We start from the raw sequence: 20,531 nt of genomic DNA, 5'->3' as shown, positions 1-20,531 counted from the left end.
CTAAGCGATGTCGAGTGACGTCACTTCTTGTTGACTTTTAAAGTATTGTCAAACAAAACGGAGGCTAGCTAGACCCTCCCTCCTCCTCATCCGCCCACTAACCCCCCAAACCCCGCCCCCAAGTCCTTCTTGTCGGTGATTGGCTGGAACTGTTTGTCATGTTTCGTGGAGCGGGTTAGCCCAGTTTGTTTTTGTTGCTGTTTGTGGAGCCTGGGCTGTCGACAGAGATCGTGTTTCTTTACAGTGTGTTCAGGGGACAGGCAGCCAGCGGTTAGTGAGGAGATGTTTGGTGTATGTAACAAAAAATGTGTTGGCCTAAAAAACGCGTGACATCGCTTAGAGCACCTTTAAATGGTATGATCACAACCAAAACAAGTCTTTAAGCTGCTTGTGAACCTGAACGCACATCATACCTTCAACAGAAGGCCGCCAGCCACAAGCAGGCAAAAGGGCCAAGAAAATGAGGGCAAAATGCACAAGATGAGATTTTAAAAGGCTTTCAGTGGGCATTAGCTTCCACTGGCTGCTGCGAACCTCAATCACATGCTTTGAAAGGTGGTGGGGAGACTCCAGAGCAGAAAGGCTGTGGCTAGAGTCAAATCCTTTCAATTAGAGCTAGAGAGCGGAGCCATGTGGAGACGGGCGAAAATCTCATCAATCCTGCTCAAGGAGTGTGGACGGCCGAGCCTCTTGAAAGCTCCTCCTCGGCCGGCCAAGGTTTGAGTTAGATTGACTGCACAGCTGGGAAAGAAAATCAATTCAGGGCTCCACATTGTGATTTTGTTTATCATTGGAACTGCCTCAGAGGAGAAGTAGCCTCGCTCTCTGACTCTTGAGGAAGGGGGATGTGACGGCTGAAAAGAAAAGACTGACACAGGAAACCCAGAGCGGTGGGAAAAGAAGTTTAAAGAGGGTATATGTGGGGGAGGAGAGAAGAAAAGAGAGGAAAGAGTGGGAGAGGAAGCCAGAAGAAAAGGGTGAAAGTAAGAAAAGGAAAAGAGGGCTGCAGTTACCTGTCTCCTGTGTGCTTCCTGTTTCTGCTGTCTCCATTCCATCTGTGCTGTCTTCATCCTCCACCAGAGCTTTTCCTCGCCCCCGATTCCTGAGAAAGAGACATTTATTATTGCCACGCTAGATTCAGGGAAGACTGGTTGATCATGAATAGAGTGCAACGTTCGTACCGGAAGTAAAAACTCATCAATTTTCTCCATAGGGATATTGATTTTTGAACTATAATTTACACATCTCAAAGGCAGACCTTCTGTGAGTTTCGAGGTTGTTAGTTGATTGTTTATAAGACATATACGAGTCGAGATGGTATATAAGACATCTGTTCGTATTATTTCAAATGATAATTTTTTCAATAAAATAATTACATTTAAACTACATTACATTAATCTGCATTACTTTAAATTAAAGAGTTGCTTCACTGCTGGCAAAATGGGCTTTCAATAAAACTTGGCTGCCTATACAGTAGAAAGGCGATTATTTTTATTTATTTGGTGATACCTGACTAGAAAAAACTGAGAATAAAGGCTGTTGTCTTCCCTTTTGTCAAATAGGTTGGAAAACTTCAACACCCATAATGCACTGGACATGTTGCCGTCCAAGGCCACTCCCTTCAGTGTGCTATGGATACGCTTGACCAGAGTCAAATACTGCTTTGCTTTAGTAGGAAATACTTCTTAGCAAACTAAGGGGGTATTCACACCAGGAAAGTCCGCTAGTTCACTTGCTTTGGTCCGGACCAAATACAACGTTGATTTTTTTTGTTTGGTGTGGTTCCCTTTCACACTGCCCTTTTTGCAAGTGAACCAGAATTTGTAAACAAAACCACACGTGTGCTAAGGTCGTCCATTCATTGGACAGAAATTCTAACCGGACCTCTTCAGCTGAGTCTCGGTACGGTTGTTTGGTCCGCACCCGAGTGTGATTGCTGTATTCACACCTGCCCAAAAGATCCGCACCAAGGGGGGAAACAAACTTGAGTTTGATTCAATCATACCAAACAAGACACCCTAAGATAATAATGGTGTTGACGGGTGCAATAATTTAAAGAGTGTAGGAACCAGCTCATTGTAGGCAGTGGTTAAAGGCTGCAAAGAATCATAAACATGGAGAGAACGCCACAACAGAAAATCTGAAAAACCTCTGTGTTTTTGAAAAACCAACATTTCAAACTGACCACAAACCACAACCATTAAACATGTTCATTTACATATACTACAGACATTGTAATAATACAAAGCGGGTTGAAAATTAGCGAAGTTACACTGTAATAGTTTTATGTTTCACCATCGTTTTTAATTTGATTATGTCATTGGCAATGCTTCATGGGATTGTAGTTCTTTCCCTCACTAAATCCTTGTACATTTGTCTTTTTGTTCACCTTTCAAATGCTTTTTTGCTTTCAATAAAAATGTGTAATGTTGTAATTCACCTTGTAACTTACTGGCTTGGATCAATGCTTTAAATAAACGTTTTAAATCCATATGGGAAAAAAGAATGGAAAAAATACCAGCACAGCTGAATAAGTGGATTGACACTAATGCACTATATTATTTAAATACAGCACCACCAGTTGTCTCTGGTTCCCAACTGAGTGTTCGTGGCCCTGAGCAAGGGTGGGACGGCCATGTGAAAACGGTGTTTGTGTTCGGGCACATTTGTTTACATGCACTGAGGGGGAAGTAACGGGTGCGATACCTCTCATTAAAGCTGCCGCTCAATATAGGAGCATCATGAAGATGACATTTCCTCATTTCCCCAGAAGCCCTGAGGGCGGACACACAACCCTGCTCTGGTGTCGCCACTCAAACCTAGATTACACACTGAACAGGGTTTCATCTTCTTGGTGACTCATTCGCACGAGCAGTGTCCAGTCAGATCAGGTTTTGATCACTGCATTTCATCCAATTTGTGCAAATGTGGTCTGTGTGATCTGTTATTTGATATTAATTAGCGTTTTTATTTAAAGCCTAGATGTTTTTTTTTTCATTTAGCCTAGATATCTAAAGCTTTGCCAGTTACATGTGTCTCGAAAGGAAAATAGCCATCCAACTAGAAAAGTGAAAAGTGGTCTCTATATGACAGGTGATTGGATGGGAGGGGATGAAAAATAAGAGGGCATGGAGACTTTGGGTGAAAAGGAAATTCATTTCAGAGGCAGAGTGAGACAAAAATTGTTTAAAGTTTTTGAATGTCTTTATTCTCAACAAGGCTGAATTTATTTAATATGCTGATTTGGTGCTCAGTAAACATCTTCTATTACTATTCTACTAGTTTAACACTACTGCTTAATATTTTCGTAATCATGTTTTTCCCCAGGATTCTTTAATGAACAGAAAGTTCAAAAGAGCAGCATTTATTTATTCATATGCATCCTAGTCGACTAAATGTATTCAAAAAATCGCATTGACCCAAAACTGTACCTTTTATTTATTATTATCATTACTTTTATTAATCTGGAGGCAAAAACAGACTTCCATAGAATTGTGCACAATAAGACCAAAGAACATGTATTTAAAAAAAAGGATTTAAATCGACTTTAACCAGCAAGACTTCCTTAGGGGCCATTCACACAGAACACGTTTTTTGCAGTTAAAAAGACTAGATGGAGGTCAGTGGAACAAAAAACCCTGCAAGGTCTAGAAAATTCTGTCATGATTCACTCACCCTCATGTCATTTCAAACCCATAAGACTTTTGTTCATCTTCGGAACACAAATGGAGATGTTTTTGATGAAATCTGAGAGCTTTCTGTCCCTCCGTTGACAGCTATGCAACTGACACTTTGACACTTAGATGAACAGTTTTAATTTATGCTTTTATTCAGATATAAACATTCATCAACTCACACATGAGTTGTGGTAAACAGAAGCTCAAGCATGTTCGCTTGACGTGCAAGAACCAATGAGGTTCATTCTCGTGTTACGCAGCACGTTTGAGCTTCAGCAAGAACCAATGAGGTTTATTCTCGTGTTACGCAGCACGTTTGAGCTTCATCAAGAACCAATGAGGTTCATTCTCGTGTTACGCAGCACGTTTGAGCTTCTGCAAGAACCAATGAGGTTCATTCTCGTGTTACGCAGCACGTTTGAGCTTCAGCAAGAACCAATGAGGTTTATTCTCGTGTTACGCAGCACGTTTGAGCTTCATCAAGAACCAATGAGGTTCATTCTCATGTTACGTAGCAAATTTGAGCTTCAGCAAGAACCAATGAGATTTATTCTCGTGTTACGCAGCACGTTTGAGCTTCTGCAAGAACCAATGAGGTTTATTCTCGTGTTACGTAGCAAATTTGAGCTTCTGCAAGAACCAATGAGATTTATTCTCGTGTTACGTAGCAAATTTGAGCTTCTGCAAGAACCAATGAGATTTATTCTCGTGTTATACAGCACGTTTGAGCTTCATCAAGAACCAATGAGGTTCATTCTCGTGTTACGCAGCACGTTTGAGCTTCATCAAGAACCAATGAGGTTCATTCTCATGTTACGTAGCAAATTTGAGCTTCTGCAAGAACCAATGAGATTTATTCTCGAGTTACGCGGCACGTTTGAGCTTCTGCAAGAACCAATGAGGTTTATTCTCGTGTTACGCAGCACGTTTGAGCTTCATCAAGAACCAATGAGGTTCATTCTCATGTTACGTAGCAAATTTGAGCTTCTGCAAGAACCAATGAGATTTATTCTCGTGTTATACAGCACGTTTGAGCTTCAGCAAGAACCAATGAGGTTTATTCTCGTGTTACGCAGCACGTTTGAGCTTCATCAAGAACCAATGAGGTTCATTCTCATGTTACGTAGCAAATTTGAGCTTCTGCAAGAACCAATGAGATTTATTCTCGTGTTATACAGCACGTTTGAGCTTCAGCAAGAACCAATGAGGTTCATTCTCGTGTTACGCAGCACGTTTGAGCTTCAGCAAGAACCAATGAGGTTTATTCTCGTGTTACGCAGCACGTTTGAGCTTCTGCAAGAACCAATAAGGTTTATTCTCGTGTTACGCAGCACGTTTGAGCTTCTGCAAGAACCAATGAGGTTTATTCTCGTGTTACGCAGCACGTTTGAGGTTCTGCAAGAACCAATAAGGTTTATTCTCGTGTTATACAGCACGTTTGAGCTTCTGCAAGAACCAATGAGGTTTATTCTCATGTTACGCAGCACGTTTGAACTTCTGCAAGAACTAATGAGGTTTATTCTCGTGTTACGCAGCACGTTTGAGCTTCAGCAAGAACCAATGAGGTTCATTCTCGTGTTTCAGGTGTCAGGCAGGTTCGTTGAGCTTCTGTTTATGTCCGGTGATCAATGTTTAAATTTGAATAAAAGCCTAAATTCAATCTAATCATCATTTAAAGCGATCGAGTCTATTCTGAAAATTTGGACTAAACCGCTCAATTCATATGGATTAGTTTTACGATCCTTTATGAACTTTTTAAAGCTTCAAAGTTGTAGTTGCGTAGCTGTCAGTGGAGGGACTGAAAGCTATCAGATTAAATAAAAAAGATCTTCATTTGTGTTCAGAAGATTTTTAGAAAGACGTTCAATGCATCAAATGCATCCATCTAGTGTGTTTTTCATAGGAAAGATTATTGAAAAGTAGCGCAGTGGAATGGAAAAACGAATTCTGTGTGAATTCCCCATAGTCAACCAACTTCACCAGCTGCATTTTGCTGATAAACCGCATAGGTCCACGAGTAAAAAAAAAAAAAAAATTCAAGGTTTGATTGACTAAGGATCTGTCTGGAACTGGGGATATTAGGAGAACTTAATCACAACTAATACTGGCATTATTTTTACTGTCTTCTGTGTTGTGTCTTTTAGAAAAGCTCATTGTTCTCTATTGTATGATGTTATTGACTTATTGGCTGTATGATGTTTGTTTTCAGAAAGAAAAGATAGAAATGCAAATCTCATTACCTTTATTGAAGCCAATAAAGAATTCTTTTTCCCTTAGCCTTTCAATGGATTCGGTGTCAAAGAAGTGCATGACAGGCTGCCAGTCACATGAGAGAGCCCAGCCTACAGCTGTTGCTATGGTGCTACGTGACGCTCTAGTCTTTCAGAACACACAGTACTCAGAGAACAGTATCTGATGTACAGTATGAACTCCTGCCAAAGAAAATGGGCCAAGCCCAAAATGGCTAAACACTAAGCTTTTAACTGTCTTAACCAAATATTATTGGTCAGGAAATTATCAAAATGTAAGCAAATGCACTACTTAAAAAGCCATTGCTGTCTCAGAAAAACATCAAAGACAGAATTAAGTTTTTTGGCAGAATATGGGATATGTATAATTGTATGTGGAGTGATGAATCACAATGATACATGAGTTGCATGGTGATGCTCCAGAGCGGTGTCTTGGAAAATCTGCAGAGAAATATAATAATAAATGCATCTCTGCCAAAGTGAAGCACGGAAGAAGAGACTGTGTCATTGTGTGAGGAGCTGCTTCACTGTGAACAGTCATTTAATGCTTTGGAGTACAGGAGAATATTGCAGAATGGCTTGCTTCCCACAATTGAAAAGATGCTATCTAAAGAGGAATGGTCAGATTCTCAACAAGAAAATGCTTCTTCCCAAATTGCAAAGACAACCAAGAAGCTCCATCATTTTGGCCAGGTCAGAGTCCTGATTTAAACCCTATAGTGAATATTTGGTCTGACATTAAACTTAAACAAACTGGGAGACATTTTTCAACTACTCATGAACAGTTGAACAGCCATTATCATTGAGTGGAACAACTTCTTCCTGTAAAAAGCCGTCTGCAAGGCTAGTCCGTGCTGAGTTACTTTATCGACAGTATTTGTGCAATTCTTGCTAATTTCCAGACCAGTGATTTGGGAGTAAAGGCCACTAAATATTTTGCCATTTTTGGCCACGTTTATGTTTAGGGGTGGACTTTTATCCTTACTTTTCCCTAAAAAAATCATACATTTCCTTTCAAATCACATTGTACGAAATCACATGAAATCGGCACCCCACGAGATGGTTACGTTTCCTCATGAGATCAGGTTTGGTGGACCAATGCCTCACAGACAGCTACAATAGAACTCACAGACAGCTACAATAGAACAATGGGTAAAATCTGAACCTGGTTATACGTGTCTATATGCAACTTCCCTATAACATTTAGAAACCGTTAGCACATACATTCAGTTAGTTCCTCTTTGTGTTTAGAGTAATAGTAAAGCTTCCCTGTGAGACGTCAAAATCCTTCAACAGAAGACAGTACATTCGGCAGCCATCTTGGTTACAACCCCGCAGCTATTTCCAGCCATGCAAGTACAGCTACTATTTATTTGAATGGAAAGACTAAAATCTCAAGGTATATTTTAACAGGGCCATCACTGGGGGGGTTAAATGTAGTGACAAATCTAGGGGCCCCAGCTGTAGGGGTCCCTCAGTGATTTTACAGAGGATGATATGCATAATCTACAGCATGTTTGCAACAATGATGTTGTAATGCTACGTGTGTGTGTGTGTGTGTGTGTGTGTGTGTGTGTGTGTGTGTTTAGATAGTATTATTTTACTCCAAATTTGACATAAAATTACTGCATTAGTTTTGAGAATCAAACAAAATCATCATTGATAATTATGGGAATCACAAAAAAAACTCTCAAAAGTAAAATGCTTTCTCTAAATCTATTATTTATTTATTTTATATCGAGGTGGAATATGAGCTAGACATGTTTACACAAGATTTATCTAAATATATATAAAATCAGCATATAAATAAGGCACATACAAATTAAACAACCATTAGGATGAATGTTGTCAAGTCTTTCAAATGTACACTTTCAGATGCTGATATTAGACAATGTTAAGTATGAAAAACAGCATCACAAAATTTACTGTGGACTAATAGGGAGGACAAATCAGGTATTTAATCCATAAACTAGTTACTTAAATAAGTTACGTTAATCATTTAAACTCCATGATGGTGATATTTGTTTAGCTCATTAAAACACAGTAATGTGTGCAAAACAACATGACAGCTACATGAACAACATCAAGATGTACAATAACAAAAAGCTCTGAAAGGAATGCCATAGGAGTAAATTTGTGATAAATGGTTACATGGTTAATTTAGTTGAAGATATGCCATTCCAGCATTCAGGGTTCACCAGACTGCCACAAACAAGGTGTAACTGTGAACAGTTATTGGCTTCATTGCATTTTCCTCCCCCCAAAAAGAGAACCCTCTAGTTCAAACTCAAGTGTGTGAAATTAGTTTGACACTTCCTTTTGGCCATGTTGCTCAATTTGTTGTGTTCGTGAACTTGTAGAGCCTTTGTTATTTAAAATTTTGTATGATGCTGTCCTACTGGTTGGGCAGTGTTCTTCGCAATGTGATGGAAAAGGAAATTAGGTCCGACGTCATGCAAATGTTTGTGTCGGTCTGAACGGATGCATTCATTCCGATTAAAATGCTTATCACACCAAATTTTTGTCTTTGTCAAATTTCATCTTGGTGTGAACAGGTCGTAACTGTGTCAATGGCTAGTAGTTTCTGTTTGTAAGTCATTCCTAATTTCCAAGAAATTCGATATCTTATTCTCAATTCACACCCATTCCAATCCTATAACACATACATATGGATGCATAATATTTCCGTAATCATAATCATTATGCATAAATGCATAATCATTTCCCCCTATTGTCAGCGAACTTAACAAAACAGACCTGCGACCCATTCTGGATCACGATCCACCAGTTGAGAACCATTACAGGGTTCTCAAGTTTTATCAAAAGCTTGGAGTGAGATCAACACATTCGGTTAGGGGAGGAGCCCCAATGGAGCCCCGCCCCCGCCCATCCCTGCCCCCCAATTTTACCCATTGTTCATAATTAACCAGCACAAATTCAAATTATAACAATTGGTAAATCTGATAAATGACAGAGCAATTCATCACATCAAATATAGCCTACTCTTTAATGTTATATTTCAAAATTACAAATATACAAAAATTACAAAAATATAACAAATTGCTCTAAACAGTTTGGAAAAACAAATCTTTTTGCATTTTGAATGTGTCGAAATGGTATAATGATTTATTGTGTGGTGGGACATTGTGAACAAATGGACATATTAGAGTATTAAGGTGTGTGTGTGTGTGTGTGTGTGTGTGTGTGTGCGCAAATATCTTTTTGCTTTTTCCCTGACATCTTTGAAAAATAAAAATGCAATGGCAATGATTAATGTATGTTTTGACAGGATATAAAATATTACCCAGAGCACTCTGCTTTAATACATGTAGCCTTAATGTAACTAGAAAGACTATTAATACAGTATAATATATAATTTAAAATAAAATGAAGAAATACATTTTCATTCCTTCCCATACCCACTAACATTTCCCTTATAGTTTCAGGTAATGTAAGCTAGCCAAACTGAGCCAAAGCTTCTGGCCTGGTTGCAAAGTAGTTGTAGAGTTTTTGACTGCATCAATAATATGTACACGATGGGCTATATATTAAATGTTCTAGCCTAAAAATGTTAGACAAGCTTTCTTCCCTTCTCCATCACGACGCGTGTTTGCGTGATGTTGTTGGTTACCTAGTAACGAACGTACAGTGGCCGAGAATGTTCCGTCAACTTCCGTGTGTTCGCGCGTCTATGTTGCCTAACGAACGCAATCTGGCCGAGAGATACGTGCTGGCGGCAGGAAACTTTACTTTGTGTGCCTGCGCCTCGTATACAACGTTATATATAAAGCTTGCAGGACAACTTGGTTGGCATTGCCTTTTCAGCGTGAGATATACACGGTGTGGCGTGTGAGCGTGTGAACTGGTTGAATTGCGTGTGTCTCACGGCCAATGCGTGAGACTTGAGAACCCTGACAACAAAACAAGCACGCATCCATCTACAGCCAAACATCCATTTGCGTTTCTACACATCCGCCCCACAAATGCGCAGTGAAGATCCGTGGCTGTCAGATTCCCACGGGAGCTCTTCTTGTGTGATCTATGTATCACTTCATCAGGGTGATAATTGTTAGGCATTCAAATTAAAGTCACACAGTTTGAAGACGGAGGAGGTACAGTAAGCAGAGTTGAAAGGGAAGCCAGCCCCTCTCTAGGGTTGCCGTAAGGAGGGAGTGTGTGAGGGATGGATGGGTAATTACCAGTGCCACTGGAGAGAGAAATCGCAGTCTGTCCCATGCCAAAAATGACTCCTCCCTGCAAATGACTTCCTATACCAGACAGTTAACAAGGCTGAATGCTGACAAACGGGAGGGATTTCGCCCCAGAGGTTATAGAGACACATGCAGCAAAACCTTCAGAACCATAGACCACATGTCCGGGTTTAAGAAGCTAGTTGAAACTATCAGGTGAATGATGACGATATCTAGAGAATATGTAAAGACATAAAGATTTCATCATCAATAATTTAATAGCTGTGATATTTTTTTTATTTGGAATATGTATATATATAATATATATATATATATATATATATATATATATATATATATATATATATATATATATATATATATATATATATATTAAAACATTAATTACAGCTATTAAATAAAATTATAGATGATTTTGAAAATGTCACTTGTTATGCCACAAAGGTTACATTGTAACCTGAGCACCAAGGTAGTCAGTAGGGACGTGCTCCTTTGTGATTTCAAGAAGAAATAATTTAGTGCACATATAACACAAACATGCTAATTTAGCATACCCTTGTAACACACAATGAAGATGATACTATTCTGACAGGTCATTAATCTGTCATTCATAATGCACTTTAGGATTGATTTGATTGGTTTGGTATGTGTACCTTTAGAGTAAATCTCTTACACCTATTCAAATCGTTTGGATGGAGGTACCATAGAAATGAATTGTGTAAATGCCCAACCCCAAGATGACTTAGTAGGCCTCTGTAGTAGACAGAGGATTAAATATGCATCACAATTCCCAGACAGCCAAACATCATCTCCGTCTGGATGAGGGAACATGAAAAAGTCCTACTTATGAACAGTCTTTACTGATCTAAACGAACGGAACAATAAAGTCAACAGGAAAAGCCATTCACAAACAATATTACTTCCGTACTTCCATATGTGAAACAGCAAATTCAACTAGACAAAGATTTTATTATTAAAATATGACAACATGACAATGCAGATGGCTGATGCAGCAAAATGTAGGTCCAAATTCATAAAACTTGACCTTGGTCTCATTTAGGACCGACAGCTGTGATGTCATCTAGTATCCACTTGCAATTGCCAGTCATGTGTCACTACGTAATGCTGACGTCGTTTGCTTTAAAATCCTGTATTGGCTCTGCAAATCATCAAATGTCAAAGGTAAAATAAAAATCGTCCTGCAACACACGTTTAAGATTAAGTATATTTGTGTAAATATACATACACATTGGTATTGGTCTATGCTTTTGCAAAAAGAAAAAAAGAGAACATAGCAACTGCATGGTCCATTTAGGCATGCTCTGCACCCAACCCCCAAGCCCAGAAACCTATAACTTATCCCCATGATCCCACCATAGAGAGAGAGAGAGCGAGAGAGAGAGAGCGAGAGAGAGAGAGAGAGAGAGAGAGAGAGAGAGAGAGAGAGAGAGAGAGAGAGAGAGAGAGAGAGAGAGAGAGAGAGAGAGAGAGAGAGAGAGAGAGAGAGAGAGTTTTACTGTTTTCGAAAGTAGAGCCAACACACAACTACAGTATAATATCTGGAGTGGAGTTTTATGCAATGGATTTCAAAGACTGGATTCTGTGAAGCAAACCAATCCGATGGTTTCCTTTCAAAAATATGGGACCAAATTCAATTAAATCCTTAGAGAACCACTAAACTGAAGTACGCAACAAAGGAAAATGGAAAACAATAAACTGAAGAATTCCTTTACTTGCGGTGTTTGCCAAGGCAAGCCTCGCTATTTCTATTAGGATTTGAACAAACCAAAAACATTTGTCCCGCATTGTTTGTGGTAGAGACATGGATGATACCTCAAATAATGTGGTTTGTTGAGAAGATTTATGCTATTATTTTTCTAAGTGATCAGACTTCTTGGCGGACGAGTGAAAAACCCCATAGATTTTATTCTTTAGGGTTGGATCTGTTGTCTTGGGCTAGTAAGCAAAGCATCAGCCATCAGTATTACCTTAGCAACTGCATAGTAACCACCCACAATACCATAGCATCATGGTGGCAGCTTTTTCTCAGGTATGAATTAGGGAGTGGGTGGTATGACTGAAACATTATGGCAAAGCAATTTTATATAAGTTAAGGTATATATCACTCGTCACTGAGTTTTTTGTTGGAAATGTAACCCATTTTTTAATGTATTACATAACCATGAATTATAATTTCCTTTAAGTGATCCATTTAATTAAATACTTCGCAAGGCATTAGAGCCATGTTTTTCCCATAAGGCCGCATTTACACTGCAGGTCCTGATGCCCAATGCGCTTTTTCAATGACTTTCTGTAAAAATGTATTGTGAGAAATGCTATATATATACACACCTGACTTTACAAATAAAATGTCCTTATTTTAAATTATCTTTTAGTTTCTTTTATTTTGAAGTTGATGGACATCAAGCACAAGTCTGACATCTTCACATTTATGAAAGACTTTCACAAAAACTATTTATGAACATTTGAAATTAGCCATATTTAAATGTCGATGTAAAATAGTAAAATAACTGTGATGATGTGACCACATGAATTTTATAATAATACACTACCATTTAAAATTTTGTTGCAGAAAACGCTAAATAACTGGAATAAATTACATTTTAAAATATATTAACATAGAAAAACAGTTTGTATTGCGTTCAAATAAATGCAGCCTCAGTGAGCATAAGAGACTTCTTTCAAAAACATTTACAAATCGTATCAACCCCAAACGTTTGAATGGTAGTGTACGTCGCCAAGTTGTGACGTTGGCCAACCATAAACAACCAAAAGATACACGAGCGGACAGTTATGATGCACTAACACTAGCAATGTCTTCAGAAAAAGCTAAAATCTTGTTATTTCATCTGTTTTATGCAAGAACCATAGCAAATCAACAGTTTGCAGACATTTGAATGGTATGGTATTAGGAAGTTTCTTCTTTTGAAGAAGATGATTTTGTGAGATATATTAATGAAAGCATCAGACCGTCCCACTGACATTCGCACCTTACCCAGTCATAGTAAAGCTCCTAAGCTGACAGAGGCACCTGTGCTTTTCATTTCAAAGACTCCTATATAATTAATCCCCTCAGGAAAAATGCCAAGCACCTCCCCTCCATTTAGACGGTTATCGGAGTCAAGAAAGATGCACAAACTCTTCTCAAATGCAGTTGTGAAACAGAGGAAGTCTGCCAGGATTACCGTTCAAAAACTGCTTCTGTACATTCAATGGATTCTGGTTAGCCTAAAGTCCCACCCTGGATCAAGATGCCAGTCAGGCAAACAGGTGCTTCTCTTTAAATGTGTTTTATGGGTAAATAGCTGAAGGGCTTTAAAGGGGTTAATTGAACGCACCGTCATTTAAAGCGGCCTGTCAGAGAGAGATATCAGAGCAGATGAGGAGACCTCCACGGCCATGTGTCCATGAAGCTAAATTGGTCAAATGCATTGCTTGTCGCATAGGAGGAAGGCTTTTCATGAATCAAAATTTAACACCATGCCTACACTGGACATGAGCGGTGCATCAAAACTAGAATGTTCCCATTATAAATCAACAAAGACGTCTATTATGGAAAGCGCCCATCGTGGCGTAAAAACAGTGCATTCTATTTCAGTTTTTCTTTGCGAAGTGCCGCACTGCTAACCCATCTACGTTATTTGTAGCAAACATCTGAAATAAAATGTGTAATGTTTTTTAGGTATGCAGACTATGCATCGATATTGAGAATCTGGCTAATAGCGATTAGCTAAAAATAAAAAATAAACACACATACACACACAAAATCAGTCCATTTAAATGCTACAAGTGAATTTAGGCAACACAAAATTATGTACAGAATGAAAATGTCTTTGTTTTGTGATTAGTTATGTTGTTTATTAAAGATTTTAAGTTTAAGTCAGCATTAGTTGACGCAAAGATCATGTTAATGGAAAAATAATAATTCAATAAAAAATAAATAACGTTAGCAATGTTTTGCCTTTCAACCCCTCCCCTTCAACCACCTTGCTCCATGCTGATACATAACACACACTTTTTATGATTTTTGGTAATTTTTATACTTTAAAATAATTCTATTTTATTTTTACACCAACCGATTTCCTTTTTTTTTTTTTTTTTAAATGGGACACACAAACTCAAAACTGATCCGTGGTTAATAAAAAGTGACACACAGCCTAAATGCCATTAATGTTGACAGCCAAGTTTACGTTGCTTCCAGCATAGACACAGAGTTAGACCAACTGGATGAATTTCATAAGACTCTTATCTTATAGGACCAATAATCAACATTTCTATTCAGATTAATAAAAACAGCACCTCAGAAGTTTAATTAAACTTACTTCTTTCTCTGTCTGGGCACAGATGGAAGTGTTGTTGCCGTGGATAATGCGTCCTTACGAGGGCGGCCCCGGGGCCGCTTATCCGTGGGGGCCGGACTTCCAGTGGGAGTGGCCCCAGAGCTGCTAGGAGGTGGCGAGGGTCCTTTGTCAGAGGGGTCCAGACTTTTCTCCTCTGATGACATTCTGTGAAAGAGATGTGAACACATACTACATTATTTTCACAAATAAGTATATAACATCATAAATGTCTGCTATCCTGTAGGCTGACAAAATTGTACATTTCCAGGAAAGCTTTTAACATAGCACGTTTTCCAGCTTAGCAGCAGATTTACACCTTCAAAACACAACATTCCCCAACCAGTGAGGTTTTAATTCTGATTTTATAAAAAAAAAAAACCTAATGCAGGAGGAGAAAATAATCCCTGAGGTTAATACTAAACCTATATTTTAATAAGCTTGTATAATTTGTTCATAGTGTGGACTGTGCAGTCTAACTCACAACTCAGCAAAAGTTCCATTAAAATTCAAAACAAGTGTTACTTAGCACACTTTATTAATTCCAATAAAATCAATCCACACAATGCTATGAAGTTTTTTGCTACGCTAGACACACTTTTAGTACACACTTCCACCTAAATTTGAGAGTGGCAAATATATATATTTTTTTTAATTAAATCATTATCAGTTATGCCATTTTTAAAAGGAAAGTTTAGCTTAAAAAAGCATCTATCTACCTAATGTTTTTGACTTGTGACATATTAGCACAGCATTGGACTTCACAATCCGATAAAAAGCAAACAGTTGAAAGTGACAGACTGACAGACCAATGTTTTGGTCGTGTTGTTGTATTCTTTCTGAATGTTGTGCATATTGTTATTTGTTGCTCTGCCGGATCCCCAGTGCTGACCCTTGTGCCTGCTCTGCGTGGTGCTTCTGCCAACCTGTCCACACAGCTGACAAGGCATATTGCCAACGGGATGCTGTCTTTTCCGGGAACTACGTGGGATCCCTCCCTGGGTTGCGCTCATTGTATCCTGCCTTGAGTAAACAATTAGACCTCACATGGTTGAGTCAAGCCTTCAATGAGGCCGTGTGCATTACCATTAGTGTGTACGTACACATTGTCCGTGGTGGCCATTTAAAAACCTTATGAAATGGCTTGGCAAGTGATTTTTTTGTTTTTTATATATAGATTTCTGATTTAAACTGGAAGATGGGGGAGGGCATATTGAAGAAAACGTCTCCTAATTGTAAACAGCCAATAGGCTTTAGTTTAAGTCACAGCTGAGAAGCATTATTTGCTACATGCTATTGCTAGCCAAATGTAGGCAATATTAGGGGAGGGACATTATCATTCTAGAGCGCATTTGATTGGACAAACATTTGGATACGCCCTTGTGTGCAAAATGACTCATCAATACTTTTTAATACTTTTTCACAGAAGAAAAACACTAGAAATGCATACATCTGCTAAATGTTTATTTGGTCGACTAGAAGCAAATGAGACATGAAGAAAACTCCATTTACTTTAACAGAAAAGAAAGTATCAACATATGGATCTGAAGTCTGAGTCCATAGTCAACATCAGCCCACGGTTAACATCTGCAAGGGCAAAGGATTTTTTCTTAACCTTCCAGGACAGAGTATGGCGGAGGTAATACAAGGAAATTATAAAGATTAAATAAGAGTACAGTAAATCAAAAGGTTAAAGCTTAAAAAGAGAGAATTAACAGAATGATGCTGCTGCAAAATTATTAATGTCTTTAGATTCATTTTGAGAAATGCAGTTTACAAATGCATCTCTACATGCAAATTAAAGTTTTCTGTTAATCAGAGGTAAGGATGATGAACAGGTGTTTCTGATACACAACATGGTAGCAGCACCAGCTAATGCATTCACATGTGTATTATATTGGGGTCATATAACTGCATTAATGTATACCTGCTGTTTACACTTGATACTCCTGCAATTTAGCAATTTCTCACCAGGGTTAATAGTGACATAACCCTATAAACTATAATGTAAGCATTTTTCTAAGTAGGTAGCATAAAATGTGCTTGATGTGGTAACATCTAATCTAACTAGTTAAATTCAAGCAACAAATTATTTAATATGACTCAACCAACTTGACTACACTGTTACACCAACAATAATCATTTTAAGTGTAAGATAAGGAAAAACAAATAGCCACAATCTATCTGAAATTATGAAAAAAATTCTAAACCTATAGAGGGTTTCCTTTTAAGTTATAGAGTGTATATATGTATTGTATGTATGTGTATATATATCGGCTATATGAGGAAATTATTAAATAACACAACACACACAGGAACCAGGGGATAGCCGTACTGAAACAACAGAAGCACACAAAGCAAGTGCTTCTTCACATGAGGGGGCATGTCCAGCTTTTTGCCTTTGTTCAGTTGTCTCCAGAGCTTTGTGTTTCAGAGCCTTACATACGCAGGGTGCCAATAATAATATCGTGCCATGAAATACTCATACGGTTTCCCTACTTAATACTTTTTTATAGAATGGGAAAAAACAAGGACAAGCCGGCGACTTTAAATGAGAGAGGCGGATTTGCACTCTTTAGGGTAGTCCAAAGGCTAAACCTACCTGCATACAAAGTATCGGTGCTGTCCAAAAATTCTCGCTTGGAAGATGATCATCGCGTGCAATGTAGTGTCAACTTAGATGTGATAGTGTTACAGTGGAAATATGACTGTAAATGCGCAAGAAAGGCTATAAGTGGATACAGTAGAGGCCTTGCAGCCCGGCTGATTAACTTGGAAACATTACTCAAGCTTGGAGTCACCTATCCATGCGGGAATCATATAACGGACCATTAAAGGCAGTGGACAGTAAAGATGCAGGACGTTTTTAAACACCTTTTGATGATTTTAGAGTTAATGTGGAGGCTTAGCGAGAGTACAAGAAGAAAAGCTGCACACTCGGTCGAAATCAAGTGCTCGCATGCAGAAAGGCGACAGAAACGACAAAAGCACTCGCAAATGGTGACGAGAAACACACACAACACACTCGTCGATCGATATTTACTTACCTCTTCGACCCTAGCAATTTTTATTTATTTCCTTCATGACAAGAACCGTCATATACGTGACATATAGTACTTTTGTTTAGTGTTTGTGGATGGCGCTGGGGGGTTGGGGAGGAATACACCACTATTCCTCTGGAAAATAAGCCAGCGTGACAAAGCGATATCTTCGGCGATATTGTACACGTATTCCAGTAAAATCCACAGACAAACTATAATGTTTAATCCATAGGCAGAACGCATCCGATTTCCTTCGGTTTGAACGGATCACTTTTCTTTATTCCGCTTCATCCCACATCGCCAAATCCTCGAGGGTTACATCCCTCATCCGAAAACAAGCCATACCGACCGCTATCTGAGCTCCTGCGAGGCGATGACAGGAGCCGATCTCTGGACACATTCGGAGAAATACAGACAAAAAAATATCCCCAAATGAGGGAAAACCGAAAGCAGATTTCGCTTTCAAGCTTTCAATCCTGACGATTTCGATCAGCTCGCGGAGCAAGCTGCAAATTTCGAGCTATACTTTATTAACGCTAAACCCATCGAGATGGTCTCCTTGCCTGGGTATTCACAATTTGTACACGTATAAGACGACAATTAGACGCGGCTGTAGAACGGGGAATGAAGTAAAACGTTACATTTCTGCATTAGTACAAATATTAAAGTTGTAGCTTGCACTCCATGGTAGCCATATTTGAGTGTAACCGAATCACGCACTGTGAGCGACACCATGCTAAATAGTGCCACAACATTAGGCACGGCACTCAAAGGAACGACACCTTCTCATTTAGAAGTGCACATCATTATCATCCATAATAACGTTAGAGTGTATTTTTAAATAATATATTAGCCTGTTTACAAACGCCAGTGTAAAATAAAAATAATATAAACTGACCCTGCGGAGTGATATGTTGGAGCGCTCAGCAGGTGAGGCGACTTTTTTTTTTTTTTTTTTTTACACGCACAGAATTTCTGCAAAACGCGGAATGGATTCGAGTACAGGGACCGGTCGACTGGTCTACACGTCTACACGGTCTCCTTTCAGGCCATGGGGTCATGTGGTTGTGTTCGACTGACTTAAGATGTAATTTTTTTTTTTTTTTTTTTTTTTTTTTTAAATAACAGTTTTAGCCTACATTATGTATTTTCTTTCAACGTCGTGGTTGACTCTAGGACAGATCAATGTTTAGAGATATTACAATTACAACTTTAGTATTGACTCCTAAATCCGAGGTTTTCAGTAAAAGTTTTTCAGAAATGGTTTTGTTTGAAACCTATATATTCAAAAACGTATGTTCTTAAATTATGTTCTCCAGCGAAAATTCTAATATATTTTCTATAGGACCTGTTTTTTTTTGGGCTGTTTTACTATATTCAGCATAAACATTTATAATTATACTGCAGGTTCCCATTATTTTGGGGCAATAGTGAAAAAGTTTAAATGCCTTTTTGTAGCTTTTGTTGACTTTTTAAAAAAAAATCATGAGAAATATTCACTGCAGTAAAAGGTATGACAACAAACCCTGGTTTCCCTTATGTAATTATTTTTTTTTAAACATTTTAGATATCAGCTGATATTACAATACTATACGTTTATTTTCTTGTGTAAATGCTGCCCTTCCAGTGGCATTTGTAAATTGCTTAACAATAAGTTGTTACCTAAACATGGCTGAGAACAAATGTAGTTCAGGCCAAATTCCCTGCATGATTACAGTGTTTGGAAATTTATTTAAAAACAAAATGATAAACATTTTGAAGTGACATGCAGCTTAAATTCCATCAATGTTGACTGCCAAGTTTACGTTGCTTTCAGCACAGTTAGACCAACTGGATGAATTTCATAACATTATTATCTTATAGGCCCAATAATCAACATTACTTTCTACATTTTCTACATTTGGGAGCAAAAACACTCCTTAAATCCGAAGTTTTATTTATCTTTTCCTTGTGCAAAACTAGAATCTTACAAATAAAAAATGTGCATGTACTTTGAATTAAAAATATACCATCATACATTCAGATTCATATTTATAGACATTAGACAATGGTGTGAAAGAGAACAAATATGAACAGCCTTCACTTCCACATTTTCTCTGGTCAAGTCATTTTTGAACAGTTGTTGATAGAAAACAGTTAATATGGAGCTGCATACTAGTTTTAACACACTTTTAAAGTGCACTATCCTCACCCATATATGTAATAGAAAACATATTTTGTAAAAGAGAATACAACATAGCCTGAATTACAACATTCATCTCACATATGGGAGACTTAGACTTGCTATTTTTTTTTCAGATCAAATTTTTCTCTTTTTATCGGGTTATTGTCTCATGCACGGTTTTTGCCTCTTTACTGTATATGTCTGACTTTAGATCTCAGTAGAGAAGATGATAAATGTTTCAGATGCTCACCAGAGAGGAAGGCTAATGTAAGTCTACCTATGTTTTCTATCATGAGGAAATCTCAATTATGCTGCATAATTATATTGCCACAAAACAGACAATTTCTCCCGTTTTGACTATTGTTTTTTAGTAAAGCTTTTTACAACAGGTTACAAAGCAATGCAGTCCAATTTTAGATTACATCAATCAAAATGCAAACTGCAGAATAAATGGAAACCTAAAAGGCAAAATTTGATTTTATTTTCCAATGTGTTTTTATATCGTATTTAAGACCTCACAATTACCTTTTTTTCTTTTTTACTCTGAAGCGAAAATAAGCTTTCATATATGGTTATAGGGTGTATTGTGGTTTAAATAACTTCCTTCCTAAAGTGTCTGTCAGGGTTTAGTTTTGCTCTGTGTTTCTGTAGGACTTTGAGGGTACATTTTACACGACAACGATGGAAGTGTTTCCTTTCCGTTTTTCACGTAAAGATGACAACGTTGTCAAAACGATCCCCGTTCACACGGATCAGTGAAAAAGACTAAAACGGCTGTATTCTGCTGCCAGGCCAGTAGTTAGCAACGTCACTTTATAAAGAAAAACTACA

General features: G+C 38.1%; 1 protein-coding gene across 6 annotated transcripts in view; it reads right to left on the bottom strand.

Moving 5' to 3' along the window:
- kmt2cb (lysine (K)-specific methyltransferase 2Cb) overlaps positions 1 to 18,386 on the bottom strand; it is a 108,764-nt gene extending 90,378 nt beyond the window's left edge. For 3 of the 6 annotated variants that reach the window (XM_056262996.1, XM_056263019.1, XM_056263003.1), the window contains exons 1-3: positions 17,543 to 18,385; positions 14,481 to 14,663; positions 1,014 to 1,102 (exon numbers count right to left, since the gene is read on the bottom strand). In XM_056262996.1, the coding sequence (XP_056118971.1) occupies positions 1,014 to 1,102; positions 14,481 to 14,662 (271 nt within the window). In that variant the 5' untranslated portion in view covers position 14,663; positions 17,543 to 18,385. Of the gene's footprint in view, positions 1 to 1,013; positions 1,103 to 14,480; positions 14,664 to 17,542 lie in introns of all 6 variants that reach the window. The other 3 variants (XM_056263010.1, XM_056263035.1, XM_056263027.1) reach the window with 2 other exon arrangements.
- Between the last annotated feature and the right edge of the window lie 2,145 nt (positions 18,387 to 20,531).

Source organism: Rhinichthys klamathensis, unplaced genomic scaffold, assembly GCF_029890125.1.
Source record: "Rhinichthys klamathensis goyatoka isolate OS25496 unplaced genomic scaffold, OSU_Roscu_1.1 h1tg000011l_1, whole genome shotgun sequence".
NCBI lineage: Eukaryota > Metazoa > Chordata > Actinopteri > Cypriniformes > Leuciscidae > Rhinichthys > Rhinichthys klamathensis.
The sequence above is the reverse complement of the archived record's forward strand: the minus strand, read 5'-3'. Positions and strand labels throughout refer to the sequence as shown.